Below are 13,716 nucleotides of genomic sequence, written 5' to 3'. Positions count from 1 at the left end.
CTGCTGCTTTCCCCACTGAGAAAGACACAGTTCCTTTAGCTGAAGTTCCCCAATGACATTCTGAAGTCAGATGCAGTCGTTAGCAACCTGAGTAGTAGTTGAGTGATCTACTGATTGCTCCCAGCAGCATAGACTCATGTCCCCCTGTTCTAAGCCCCTGTGTCTGGTTTAGGAAAGGGGGTGTCCTTTCCCCTGGCACTACTTTGTGCAATTCTCCTTCATCTCTAACTCAGTTACGTTCCCTGCTCCAGTTAGGTGTTGTCTCTGATCATGCAACATCAGCGTTAAATCCTAAATTGGAAAAGTAAACCATTTTGTTTCTCCCCAGTCTTCTCTTGGAGAATTTGACGCTCAGGCTCTTCCATCACTCTGTCTTCAAAACATGCTTATACCTGTCCAAATCAGTGAGGGAAAACCAAGGAGAGGAAAGCATCTGTTCAACAAAAGGTCCAAGGGAAAGTTGTGAGATAACTCCAACCACAGGAATTAAGGATTGGTCATAAACCAAATGTACTAAACCAGAGAAAATGATTTCTAAAAGCCATATGCTAGCAGTCTCTTCTCAGTGTCAATGTATCAGGCATGTAAATGCCTTCCTAGTGCTGAAGCAATCGAAACATTGTGCGCTCTTATTTCAGATTTCCCAAGGAGATGCAAGAGAAAGGGCAGTGAGTGATGTATGCAAAGAGGCAGCTCTATTTACACCTTCTTTCTACCCTCTTGGAGTAGTAATTAATGAAGACTATAGTAACAATAAAAGCAACAAATACAAAAGAGATAAAGGCTAATAACGAGTTTCTGGTTCGGAAGAACTGGCATTCAGGACATGAGGCAATCTCTTCTGGGCAGAGCAGCTCAGGAGTTTCAGGACCAGGAAAACCATTATTGTCAATTATTTCTCTGTAATGTTTCATAGAAGGCTTTGGTTTGTATTGATTTGCAGCGTAACTGTAGAGACCATATTTAGGAGCAGTCTTGTCATTAAAAGAATAGACAAAATATCCTTGCAGGTTAACGTTATCCAAGGAGTAAGCTGCAAAAGAAAACAATGAGTTGAAGAAATGAACAAATGTCACTGCAACATTTGAGAGCAGTATCATATGCCAATACATAAAGCAGAAGCTGGGGGTGTTAAAACCCACATCTGCACTTCTCTTCCCAAATATATGGTAAGGTACATGGACATCTATGAAGTGTTTGTCATAAAAAGTAAGAATTTGGCAGTCATTGCCAGACAGTGTGATCTGGCAGAGACCTCCAAGTATCCTGCAATTTATTTCCTTGTGCTTGGTAAACACAGTTGGGATTGCATGACTGTGTTTCATGATCAGCATGGAGCCCATCATGAAAAGATGGCTCTTTTTATGCATGAAAGAATATAGGTTTTGGGTTTCCAGCACCTGGATTTCTGCAGCCTGATTCTCTGATTGCTCTTTCTCCCTTGCAGAGCACCTCCTGATGGGGACAGCCAAGGAACAGAGGACATGAGGCTGCACTTCTCACCAGGCAAAGGCACAGTGACATCAGGGAAAGATGCGGCCATGCGAAGGTCATCTACTGGGATATCACCAGTGCAAACTGTAAGGTTATGCAGATCATAGTCCTTTCTTGTTATTGACCTAAGTTTCTGATCCAAGATGACCCATATTAGTCTTTATCGAGAACACATCCACAATCCATACTGCTAACTTGGCTACTGGAAAAGGTCCAGCAGCTGGAGCACTAACCCTGAGCCATCAATCCTGCTTGACAAAACCAATCAATCCACAGTAGTACATGCAAACTGTAATACTATCTCTCAAAATCCCTTTTCAACAAATAAAAGCAACATCTTCTAGCAGATGAACATAGGACTGTAAGCTAACAATTACTGAATTTTCATGTGCCTCTGGAAATAATTCTTTCTGCAGCCACATGTAAGACATTTAGCACTTCTAACCTACCTTTCATGTGTAAAATGAAATAATATTTACCTGCCCTTTTACAGAGCTGCTACCCAGGATAATTGGTTTGTGTTTGTAAAACTGCATGTGGATTTAATGATGTTACATAAATTGTTACTGCTGTTCTTTGCTCTCAGTTGGCGGAGAGGTACTTAAACACTGTACAAAACACTTAAAAATACAGCCTCAGTAAAAAGGGTCCTGTACTGTATTCTGGAATCATTTATCTGCACAAACTTGTTGGCTCCCAGGGAACAATACAGGTGAGCAACATTACACGCAGAAATGCTGTCACATGCAGTCTCTGAAACCAGCTGGAAGAAGAAGGCAGAATAAGAAACTTAAGGCGAGAGCACACGTACCAAATCCCCTCTCACACCTCTCCAGCATGACACTGAGGTAAAGACACAAGATTTGGAATTTGTCTCGGTTACTGCACAGGGTCTTGCAGAAAATATGCAAGTTTTGGAGAAAACAGAATCAGTCATGATGCCAAGGTTAAGAGCTTGCTCCCTGTGTACGGACAAGATGGACAAAAGCACAATATCAAAGCAGGAGAAGAAAAGAGAATGAAAAAGCTGATGGACCAAACACTACGGAGGAGTGTATGATGTCAAAAGCAGGAGAATGACCTTTAGGGCAAGTATTATGGCTGGTAAGCAAGGATATATTCATCCATGACAAAGAAAGTGGGAAGATGGGATACTATGGCTTACATGCGATGGTTAAGTTGAAAAACACAGGAGCTGCATCCAGGCTGGATAGACAAGGGGAGAAGGAAGTGATTGGGGGATACTGGTACCGGATCAGTATGAACAACAAAGTTTGTAAAAAAAAGGGGAACGTGCAGGTGTTCTGGCTAATGGGAACTGGGAGAAAAGCCTATACCCATAGACACAATGAAAACAGAAATGCCAAGAACTGTTACAGTCTAAAGTGGTAGGAAGGAGAAAAGCAGTGCAGAAAATAACAGATTGAAATAATAAACCCAAATTATAGCCAAAACATGTTTTTAAACTACAGATGCAGAAAACATGGACCCAATGCTCCAGAATGCTGGAGAACGAACTCTTGGGCACTTAATACTGATGTTCAGCAATTCATGAAGGAGATGGAAATTACAGAGGAGGATGTTAAAGTCAATATTTAACAGAGTGGACAGGATGACCTAGCAAATTATGGAACTGCCAGCCATCCTTCACTACCTATCAAAAGAGTGGAATAGATTATATAAGACTTGATAAATAAGAATTACAGGAAATATATATGATTAATGCCAATCAGCTCAGCTTTATGAAAAATAAATCTTGTCAAACTAACTTGACATCTTTTTTATCAGATCAGCAGATCAATAAAAGTAATGATGTTTGTTGTAATATACTTAGAACTTCACAAGGCAACTGACTTAGTATTATATGGCATTTGGACCAAGAAAATAGAATGTTACGAGGTCAAGCGGCATCCATAATAAACAGATTTCAACTGGTCTCAAATAGAACAGTAAATCTAGAAATGTTATTGCAGGCAAGTGTCACAGGAGGTGTATTTCTACTGTTGTCATAGAGATTGTCTTTTAGCACTAAGATATTTAATGATTTTAAATGTATCAGCAACCTGAAAGAAAAGTAAAACTATTTCTCACAAAGTTTGCAAATAACACAAAGATTAGGGACACAATTTATGTAGTATAGCATGCTTTGCACAAGCAAGCAACTGGCATTTGAACATGACCAAATGTGAGAATGTCAAAGAACAAGCAGACCATACTTTGGTAGAGGAAGCTCTGCCTGGGGGGGCAGGAATCTGTAACCGAGTTTGATACCGCAGTAACCACAGAGTGTGTGTAACCAATATACTGTGATGGCCAAAAGGGCTAATGGGCTGCTTAGATGTATGAAAGAGCAGTAAAATGGTAAAATGTTGCATTATACCTGCTTGAGATACAGGTGTGGCTGTGGCAGGAACAGTGCATCCAGGTCTGGGTTTACCCCTCTCAAGAAGAATACTGGCAGACAGGAAAAAGTTTAATAATTGCAAGGTTCTAAATGATGTTTTATGGCAAGGGACACAAAGAGCTTTGCCTGTGCTATTTATGAAAGAGATGAATGAAAGAGAGCTTGTTTTCTGTCTGTTAGTACCTACACATGTAAAATACATGGAAAGGCACAACAAAATGGCTTAAAGCTGAAGATAAAAAAATTAATATTAGAAGTAAGATGTATATATATCTCTACATACACTTATATATAAAAACAGTAAATAATTAGCCACTGCAACAGCATACAGTGAGATGTAGAAGATTCTTCATAAGTAAAAATTACCTCATTCAAGTCTTGTGCTTTTCTAAAAAAAAAAATAAATGTGCATGACAGGATGACTCAAAATGTCTCCTTTTTGCCTTATAATTTATGAATCTTTGAGACAGAGAAAAAGACTGGTTTGGGTTTGGAATAGCAGGAAAGGGCCCACGAAATGGCACAAGGAGTTAGATAGCTGAATTATTATGAAGAGCCAAGATCACTGTTGGATAAGATACAGAGACAGCTGAGGAACAGAACTCAGCCCTGAGGCACATCATCAGAGAGAAGCAACAAAGCAAAACAACAGTAGGCATGCAATAAGAAGAAAATCTGACTAAATACATGTGGCCTATTCACATAACATCTACTTAAATTTCTTGAATCCACAAAAAAGTTATTCTGCTGCTTTATGCAGAATATGTGCAAGATCAGTCTTCCTGATATTCAGTAACACTAATAAATCGTAAAACAAAGGAAAAACTGTTACGCTGTAATAACATCTCATTATGAAGTATTCTAAATAGGATTTATTTTTGTTAAACATACTCTATCACACAGTGTACACTAATACTGGGATTTGTGACATACAGACTGTCTGTTTCCTTACCTTTTAAAGCTTCATTGATGTAATTCTGAATGTAATACACTCTGAGCTTATCATGCATCATATTCTGGTCATCGTCAATTCCATTAGCCATAATATAAATTGGGACATTGCCATACTTTGATTTAACCCACTTGAGCATTTTACGCAGTCCCCAGGGCACTACTGCAGCTCTGCTGGGAGAATGCAGCCATGTGATGTCATTGATCATTTGAACTTCAAGATAGTGGTCATATTTCAGTGCATCTTCTTTCTCCCAGCCCACAAGGGTAGTAGTGTAGTGACTCAAGGCAAAAAAATCAAATGAGCCCTGGATTAAATTCTTCTCGTCTTCTGAGAAATAAGGCAAGTAGAAATTATACAGGTCAACGCTCTTTCTTCGGTGCAGCCATGCTCTCATCACCTGTGGGTAATCACCATTTCCAAAGATGGGCTCTGCAAGCCAGCCAATGTCGAACTCTAAAATTCTGTCAGCAACTTCTTGGTCATTCCTGGAGAAGGGACAAGCTGGTTCTACCCAGTCGGCCTGCAGTGCTATAGATATTTTACCCTTTTGAAATCTCCTGAATTCTTTGTCATAAAGATGCCATGCTTTTGCATGGGCTTTCAACAGGTTGTGCCCTGCGATGTATGTCAAGTTTTTCACAGATGGTTCATTCATTGTGATCCAAAATTTGATATGGTCTCCAAAACTTGTAAAGCAGAATTTGGCATACTCAACAAAAGCCTGAATGGTTTCTGGGTTTTCCCAGGCTCCATTTTTGGCAAGGGAAACTGGGAGCTCTTGATTCTCAGACATAGGTTGCCATAAAGCCACAACAGGAGTTATGTTAACTCTCAGAAGTTCACTAGCAAAACACCGATAATACTGTACAAGTGTGTGGTTGACTAGAGAAAGGTTACCTAAAGGAAGGATTAAAGACCATTTCAGTGAAAAATGAAAGTGTGTGACATGCATTTCTTGCAGAAGAGAGATCTGGAGCCTGATAGCAGCAAAGTCAACACAGTGACGCTTGCGTTTCGCAGTGAAAACTCCATCCACTTTAATAAGCTTCTTCGTCTGGTGAACATCCCACATATAAACATTGGAGTCAAGAAACTGGGCGGGTGTCGTATCTACCTAGGTAGAATAAGAAACACACCAGACGTGAGCTGTTTGTTTGAGGTAGGTGGGAACATCATAATGTACTGAAAGAATATCACAAGTCAAGACATTGCATTTAGCACCTCTCTGCCATCTCTGATACGATAACATCTCTGGCTCATATGAATTAACTAATCTGTTAATATGTGACATCAGGAAAGTACCAAATCTATATATCATTTTCATCCTACTTTCCAAACACGATTATGCTAATGGTTACCATGTTTGTACCTTCTCCAGATTGCTCCAATCTGTATGGGAAACAAGGGATTGCTCAGGGATAAGGCACTAAGCCTGCGACAAATCTCCAGAGAAGCAGATCTTCAGAAAAGACCAAAGTGATTTTTAAAATGTTTTTCCTTCAAGACGAAGAAGCTATGCCGAAGGGCCCACAGAGACCCTGTCGGCTGTAAATTACCCAGTAGCTTCAGTTTCAAACCCACTCCCTGAATGCAGCAAGAAATAATGAATGCAACATTTTTTTTTTTTCCCTGACTATGATGAAAGATGAGTAATGCTCTTCACTTGACTTTTAGCATGAGTTCAGTTGACAAGCAAAATTTTTCCTTCTTGCTAAAGACGTCCTTTTTTATTTAACTCATACTAAACTCATTTCCAAGTTATTTCAGCAGGCTGTTGATGTCTGAATCAATTTTTTTTTCAGGCCTCCGAGTAAACCCACTATATCTCACTCCAACAATAAATGCATTTCCCCTAAGTCTTCAGGGCTGTCGGAACTGCCTGTATGACATACTCGACACAGCAGAAAATGAGCTTCTCAGGGACCCACAGAATTATACTTTCACTTTTTAATTAATTTTGCAAACACAATAAGGACTAAAAAACAGAAAAGTTGATTACTTAAAATAATGCACAGTGTAAAATCTCCTCATTCATACTCTATTGTAACTCTTACAAAAAAGATCCAAACTACAAGATACTGGTCCCACATGTGTTTGTCTTTTTTTTTTTTTTTTTTTTGTGTAAGGTTCCCCTGAGTTCAGATTTCCTTGTCCTGGCCTCTGTTTGAAAAGCAGGTGTCAGCCTATAACCAGTGTTCAACTTGTAGCTGGGGCTCTGCAGACTGTATAAAGAAGCTGCTGAAAATCAGTTGCTACTTCCTCCAGAGAGGTCAGTACTGTGCTTATAGAAGAAAGTAATAAAAAACAGCATGTCTGAGGGAAATTGCTTTTCTGGAGAATTGTCCCTTGCAGATTACTAAAGCATGCATTGCCACTAATACTGTAGGAATGCTGTCAAAAGAGTTTTTCCACTGTGATGCATCTACAAATCATGCTACCTAAGCCTTACAGCACAAAACGTTTGAATGGCCTTTTGAAATGAAAATATTCAGCTCTGAAGGTTTTGGGGATGGGAGGGATATTTTAACTGTCTTAGGCTGAGTGACTCTGCAACTTTATAGCTGTTATCAATCCCAAAGGCAGCAATTCCATTTCCAACTCCTAATCTATCTGGGAGCTAGGAGGATAATGACTGTTGAATTTTCTTGAAAATCGGTGTACAAATTAAGGAGGTTGCAGTATTTTTCAAGAGAACAAAGTCAGATCTTATTTTTGGAGTGAGAAAAAACAAACAAGCCCCCCTATAAGATAGACTTAAGAAAGATTACGTCTTTGAGGAAAATCTAAATTAAAAATTCTGTTATTGGATCCACCCTCAGCATTTAACTACACCTCTTTACTGTGGTTTCAGAAGTCCTGCAAGCCAGAACAGCATCTGAGAATTACAGAGCCAAAGTGTTAAAGAGACTGTAACTAAGCTACAATTTTTACACATGCTACGAAGTCTTAAAACTTGAAAGGTTCTCCTGAAGTATCAGATTTAGCTAAAATAAAAAGAGTAAGAGCTACCAACTGGATCCATGATCTAGCTAGGTGCTATCCAGGGGCACTGAAGCCTCAAAGTCAGACACAGTACTGCACAAAATTACAAGAAAGGAATACAGAAATGTCATCTAAGTCTAATCTTGTTTATTTATTTTTTTACATAAAAGCTCTCTAGCAATGGTACCATAAGATGTAGAAACATGCCACTGGAGCTTTAAGAGCTTTCAGAAAGTTTTCTAAAACTTATCACAGCAGACAAATAAATTACCATTAAAATTATGGACACAAAAAAGCAGCAATGTTTCCCATTTCATAGTCTAGGACATTTGGAAATACACTTTAGCAGACGTAATCAACTTCCATTTGAAAAGGACTTCCAGTAACTAATCACATAACACATCCAGGGAAGACAAGCATCAGACCCCTATAAATTTCCATATGTTTTTCTAAAATGTTATTTATCATATCTCAATCTGACTGGATCTCCCTGGTCACATGCAGAAAGTCTAGTGAAGACTGAAAGATACAGTGTTAGGCACAAAAGCCTTGTACCTGCCTCCTTGCAGCACTGTGGTAATCTATATCTCCAAAGACACTCCATCCCGCAAATTTATCAATATGAACTTGTGCATGGATCTGGCTTGACAGCCTCTCAGCTTTGTCATCAGACTCACCTGAATGTAGTTGTCAACAATTCCCCAGGCAAAGCCACAAGGAAAAACCCCTTCTATGGGCTGGTTTTCAGGCAAAGGTGGGAAGCCATTTTTTTCTATCAGCTTTTGATAAAACAAAACAGAAGATTTGGGCATCAACCTCTTGTCATGGCTTTGAAAATCAACATAGAACAATCCACGCCGAATGCTGTATCCCCTGTGCCATTCAAAGCCATCCAGGAGAGACCAGACTGTGTAGCCAAACACATTAACTCCGTCGTACCGGATGGCTGAGGAAAGAGCAAAACCAAACTTATAACCGTGCTAATTTTTCCTCTGTAGATTGCACTATGTCCGCAATGTTTGCGGTATTCATGTGTAGGAACAATGCAATACCTCAGATAAGTATCTCGGGGACTGCCTCAAAGACCATTCAGGGAAGATACTCCACCTGCACTCAGGGAGCTGCCAGGGCACAGCTGCACTGTGCAATGCAGTAGAGGTACCTGGCTTGGCTTTAAACAAGCCAAATTTAGAAAGAGAATCAGTGCAGCAGTGGTTGAGCAGTGCCACTAACTCAGCATGCCAAACCTCAGCCTTGGAGCAGAGCACACTACGCTTGGACTGTTTGCAGCAACTGAGCTTGTAACTGCACTGCACTCTGCTAAGCACACACTGCAGCTCACTCTGGGGAAGCTTAAATGCCATTACCGCAGCACTACCTTGTAGGCAAACAAAAGTTATACTCTTTTTGATCCTTCTCCTCCACTAGAAATACGTATTAAGAAAACCCTGACACACTTTTGGTGTGCTGATGAATTTTTATTACTATGGATTTTAAGTAGAAGCGATAATGCAAGAAGACCCCCCCGTTATTTGGTAATTCTGTCTCTTTACATCTTCCATGGCATAGCATTTTCCAGTTTAAATATTCATGGATGTCTAAAAATATGTCTATGTTCTAGGTCAACTGTTTGACTTTTAAGAATCACCACACACTTTGTAGGTTAAAATCAGGATCTACTGGCATCTCCTAGTATTGCCAGCATTACAGTCTTATTTTGAGATCCCAAATGATACTCACTTTTAGTTGTATTAAACACTGAGATTCAGCAAAATGTTCCTGGCCAAGGCCCAGCTCCAGGAAAGCACAAAGGAGCTGCTTATTTTAATTACCTAATTAGACCCACCCTAATTCAGCAATGCATTTAAGTGCATGCTTAAATGTTCTTTTGAACTTGAATTTGGCTCTGTAGCCAACAGAGTTTATCTTTATTACTCACCATCTTCTGTCAACCCAAACTGGGTAGTGGCTGAACATAATATTTTCCAGCCTAATAACTGAAAGCATTATTTCAGGCAACCAGAATATCAAGATCCTAATTTCCTGGTTTTATTAATGTACCTCATTGCAATCAGTTATGAAGGACCACATGGACTCTTGATTGTAACCCTGTTTGAATCAATTAAATGAACTGTGGTTTAATAAGCAATGAATTTGACCCAGTCTCTATCAAAGGTCATGATAAAATGCCTAAGGAAACAGAATATTTCCCTTCCTAAAGGCATCATTCTTTGTGTTTGGCAAATGCCCGTATTATTCTAACCTCTGCATGCATCCATGATGACATCTGCCATACCAGAAGAGTAAAGTCCAGTACAGGTCCACCTTGTGAACCAGTTCTCCATGAGAATTTCTCATTGAACAGTATCTCATCCCTTCTGTAAGTCATCACACAGCACTCCCACTTCCTAAGCACCTCATAAAAATTCTCCTCAAATCCTTCTTAAAAAATGAATTAACTTTTAAGTGTAATTTATAAAAGAAGCAACCTGAAAAATTTTTGGAAGTTTCAGAAAGTTTGGAAGTCTCAAACATAGTATCCCACACAAATTGCACGTTACTGAAAAAACACAATGCAAATTATTGTCTTTTTCTTTTTCCTTTGTCTGTCCCCCCCTCTTTTTTATGTCTGTTGGTGTGCAAGCCAGGCTGACTGAAACCTAAACTGTCCTGCTTCTGAAACTGAGTGGCCTTGTCCACTCTACCTACTGACCTAACTCCTACCTACACTCTAACTCCTGACCTGAGCAATCCCCCACAGCATGCCTAGAAGTGTGCTACTATGCAGGCCAGAACCTGGCCAGAACTGGGTTAAAAATTAAACAGCACTTCAGTTCACGCTCTGTTTAGCTCACTAGTATAGAAACAGTCTAAGGAAACATGGCAGACCCATAAGCATCAAATACAGATCCTTAAGACCCTCTGCTCAGCTGCTGTCCAACCCCAGTGAGTGAAGGTGAGGTGTGTGAAGCCCACAGCCCTGGCTTCCATGTGGAAGGTGCCCAAGGGTCGATATTTTGCCTCTGGACATACCTGAGAATAGCTCAGTCCTGACCTGTTGGGGGCCTGGCTGCTCCCGTTCTCCTTAAGACTCTTTGAATTCAGACCTGCTAACTCTCCAGATAATGACCTAACCCTTCAGCTAGTCAACATGGCACAGAGGAGCTTGCATGCCCTCCTGGTCAACATGCTCCACTTTACAAGGCACAATCAATTTATTTGTTGCACCAGAGACAGAGGAGGGAGGTGAATATGACCGTAGAGTAAGTGGTTAGATAGTGGTTGGAGAAGACATCTCCAACCAATGAGCAGCTCTAATTAATTTTTAACTATTTTATATTACAGCTCTATTTACTCCATTCAAACCTAAATAGTATTTGGGGGAAAAAAAGAAAAAGATCAATAACAGTAAACAGTAAAAGGGATTTAGGGCTGTGAATCCCAAATAAACAGACTCTTTCCCCCAAAAAAAAAGACCCTTTCCCCAAAAAAAAAAAAAAAAAAAAAAAAAAAAAGTACAGAGCATGCAGTGTCAGAATGGGCCTCTAAACAGCAATTCAACTGAAAACAAGAGTATGCTTTTGAGCAAATCTCCCTCCTGATCACACTTCGGTTCACATCACAGAGTGGTCTCAGGATGCATGACCTGGATTCCTTTGGGGTGAAATCAATCCAGAAATGGGCTTCAGGAATGCACACAGTGTGGACACCAGGCCCCTCAACACCAACTCTTTTTACTCTACAGGCTTGCTCCAACAGGGCTGCACTTACTTGCTAGCATAGACTTCAAAATAAGCATTTTTGTCTGAACTAGTGCATATACGCAATCAGGCAAAGATACTGGCCAGATCTAGGAAGCAGCAAAAACACATTTATGTGGCCCTGGGTCTACATCAATTATCCTTGCTTCTCAGTGCTATAGCTCCAACACCACTTTACTGCCCCTTGACTGCTGGAGTGAATCCGGTGGTAACTAGCTCATGAATCTCTACACTGCAGTGCTTTCCTGCATGGAACAGACATGCCCTAACCTGCTGAGAGAGACAACATGTGTCGTTGTCTTTGGTCTTTACTGGTGTCCAACAAGACTGTTCACAGTCAACATGATGCCTTCTGTGGATCTTTCTCAACTGAATTCTCCTAGGTATTGCATAGAGAATTGGTATTTACACTGGATTTTGCAGATTCTAATGCACAGAAGAGTCGGATGCAATAATTTTCATGGTAAGAATGCCCAAGTCCCTTCTGCAGATCCAGTCTGTCTCTGATTTTTATTTCTTTTTAAAGTTTAGCCTAGTATTCTTAACTTAATATGACAAGACTGCTGCTGTTGCTGCTGTTATTATGTAAATTAAGAAATTAAAAGACAATGAAAGCGGAAATGGGAATGACAACAATTTATTAGTGACTACTAGGATTGAAAAAATCTGTTCTGCCACAAGGAAATGGGAAAATAGAAAATAACTCTCATAAAAAGTAGTGTATTTCTCTTACTGCTTAAAAAAAATAGGTTAACAATTTAAATAATCTAGATTACATATCCTCAAACATTTAGTTCTCCATAAACTTACGTAAATTCAGATTTATTGATGTCCAGAGCTGTACCAATGTAAAATTTGTGCAAGGGCAACAATGAGATGCAGAATGGAAAGGTTCCAATTTTTCATTTAAAAATTTATTCTTTCAGCCTAATGTTTTCTTCAGAGGAACTCCTATTGTATAGTATTTACCTTCCCACATATAAATTCTTAGGTTTTGTACATATGCCTTCATACATCTAAGACAGGGAGAACAACTGTTACTAAATAATGCAGGAAATTTCCTTAAGTCCATTGAGAGTATAGTTCACTCATATCTTCCACTTCCTCCCACCAAAGACTGTGGAAATTTTCCTACTGACTTCAGAGAGCAGCATCAAGCTCACCAAATGCTACCTGCAGATATTAAGGGTCTTCAAGAGCTGAAAAGAATAAACCTAGGAAAGAGATTTGGAGATTCATTTCACAAGTGCCAAGATGACTGTTAAAGACATTAGTTTTCAGCCTGGTTCTTCAACATATCTCTGTAGGTTATTTTGCATTACGATTTTGTTAAGCACCTATTAATACAACCTCAGTCCTACCTTTTAAAGCTTCCATAATGAACTTTTTGAGATAGTAAATGTATTTGGCATCATCTCTTTTGGTGCTACCAGAAACAAACCAGCTGTTCTCCACAATGAATACTGGGGGATTGTTATATTCACTGCTTATCCAGTAAAGGAGCTGCCTCAGGCTTATTGATTCCAATTGCTGGAATTTCATGTGGGAGTCCAAGAGCTGGAAACTCAAGGTAGCTCCAAAAGAAAGAGCAAAAAAGTCTGCTGTTCCCTTGATATACTTCTTCTCAGCTTCACTGAATTTGGGCAACAGAGATGAGAGGTTGTTCCTCATGCTCTCTGGATAGTCACCATCAATAAATATGGGCTTAGCAAACCAGCCGAGGACGAAATCAAGGGATTTTTGACATTCTTTTATGTTTTTTTCAGTCACACGTTGAGGTTTTATCCAGTGGGAGCTAAGGGCAATGGACACTTTTCCTCTTTGAGTTGGACGAAAATGGTCATTGTAGAGATGCCAGACTTTAGCATGGGCCTGTTGAAAAGAAAGACTGTAATTAATGCACCTGAAATTGCATTTTAAGTAACACAATTATCTCAAGTAATGACGTCCAGTGTCATGTAGCACCCACATAAACATGGCATTTGAGGGCTCAGCCTTATTCATTCATCAGCAGTTTACGACTCCTAAATTAACTTTTCTTTAGTACCATATTAATACCACATATCAACTAGAAATCACTAGTTGGCTGGGGAAAACAGCATCTCAGTTTTCCATGAGAC

At 39.7% G+C, this 13,716-nt stretch overlaps 1 protein-coding gene across 1 annotated transcript; it reads right to left on the bottom strand.

The window, feature by feature from the left end:
- Positions 1-695: 695 nt before the first annotated feature.
- Positions 696-13,468, bottom strand: KL (klotho; the record flags this gene model as incomplete). The annotated part of the gene is made up of 4 exons (XM_010087807.1): positions 696-1,033; positions 4,851-5,967; positions 8,513-8,781; positions 12,958-13,468. Coding segments are annotated over 4 exons (2,235 nt in total), but the record flags the coding sequence as incomplete, so codon positions are not given.
- Between the last annotated feature and the right edge of the window lie 248 nt (positions 13,469-13,716).

Source organism: Pterocles gutturalis, unplaced genomic scaffold (assembly GCF_000699245.1).
Source record: "Pterocles gutturalis isolate BGI_N339 unplaced genomic scaffold, ASM69924v1 scaffold28066, whole genome shotgun sequence".
Lineage (NCBI taxonomy): Eukaryota > Metazoa > Chordata > Aves > Pterocliformes > Pteroclidae > Pterocles > Pterocles gutturalis.
Note: the sequence above shows the minus strand (reverse complement) of the source record. Positions and strands in the feature narration are given on the sequence as shown.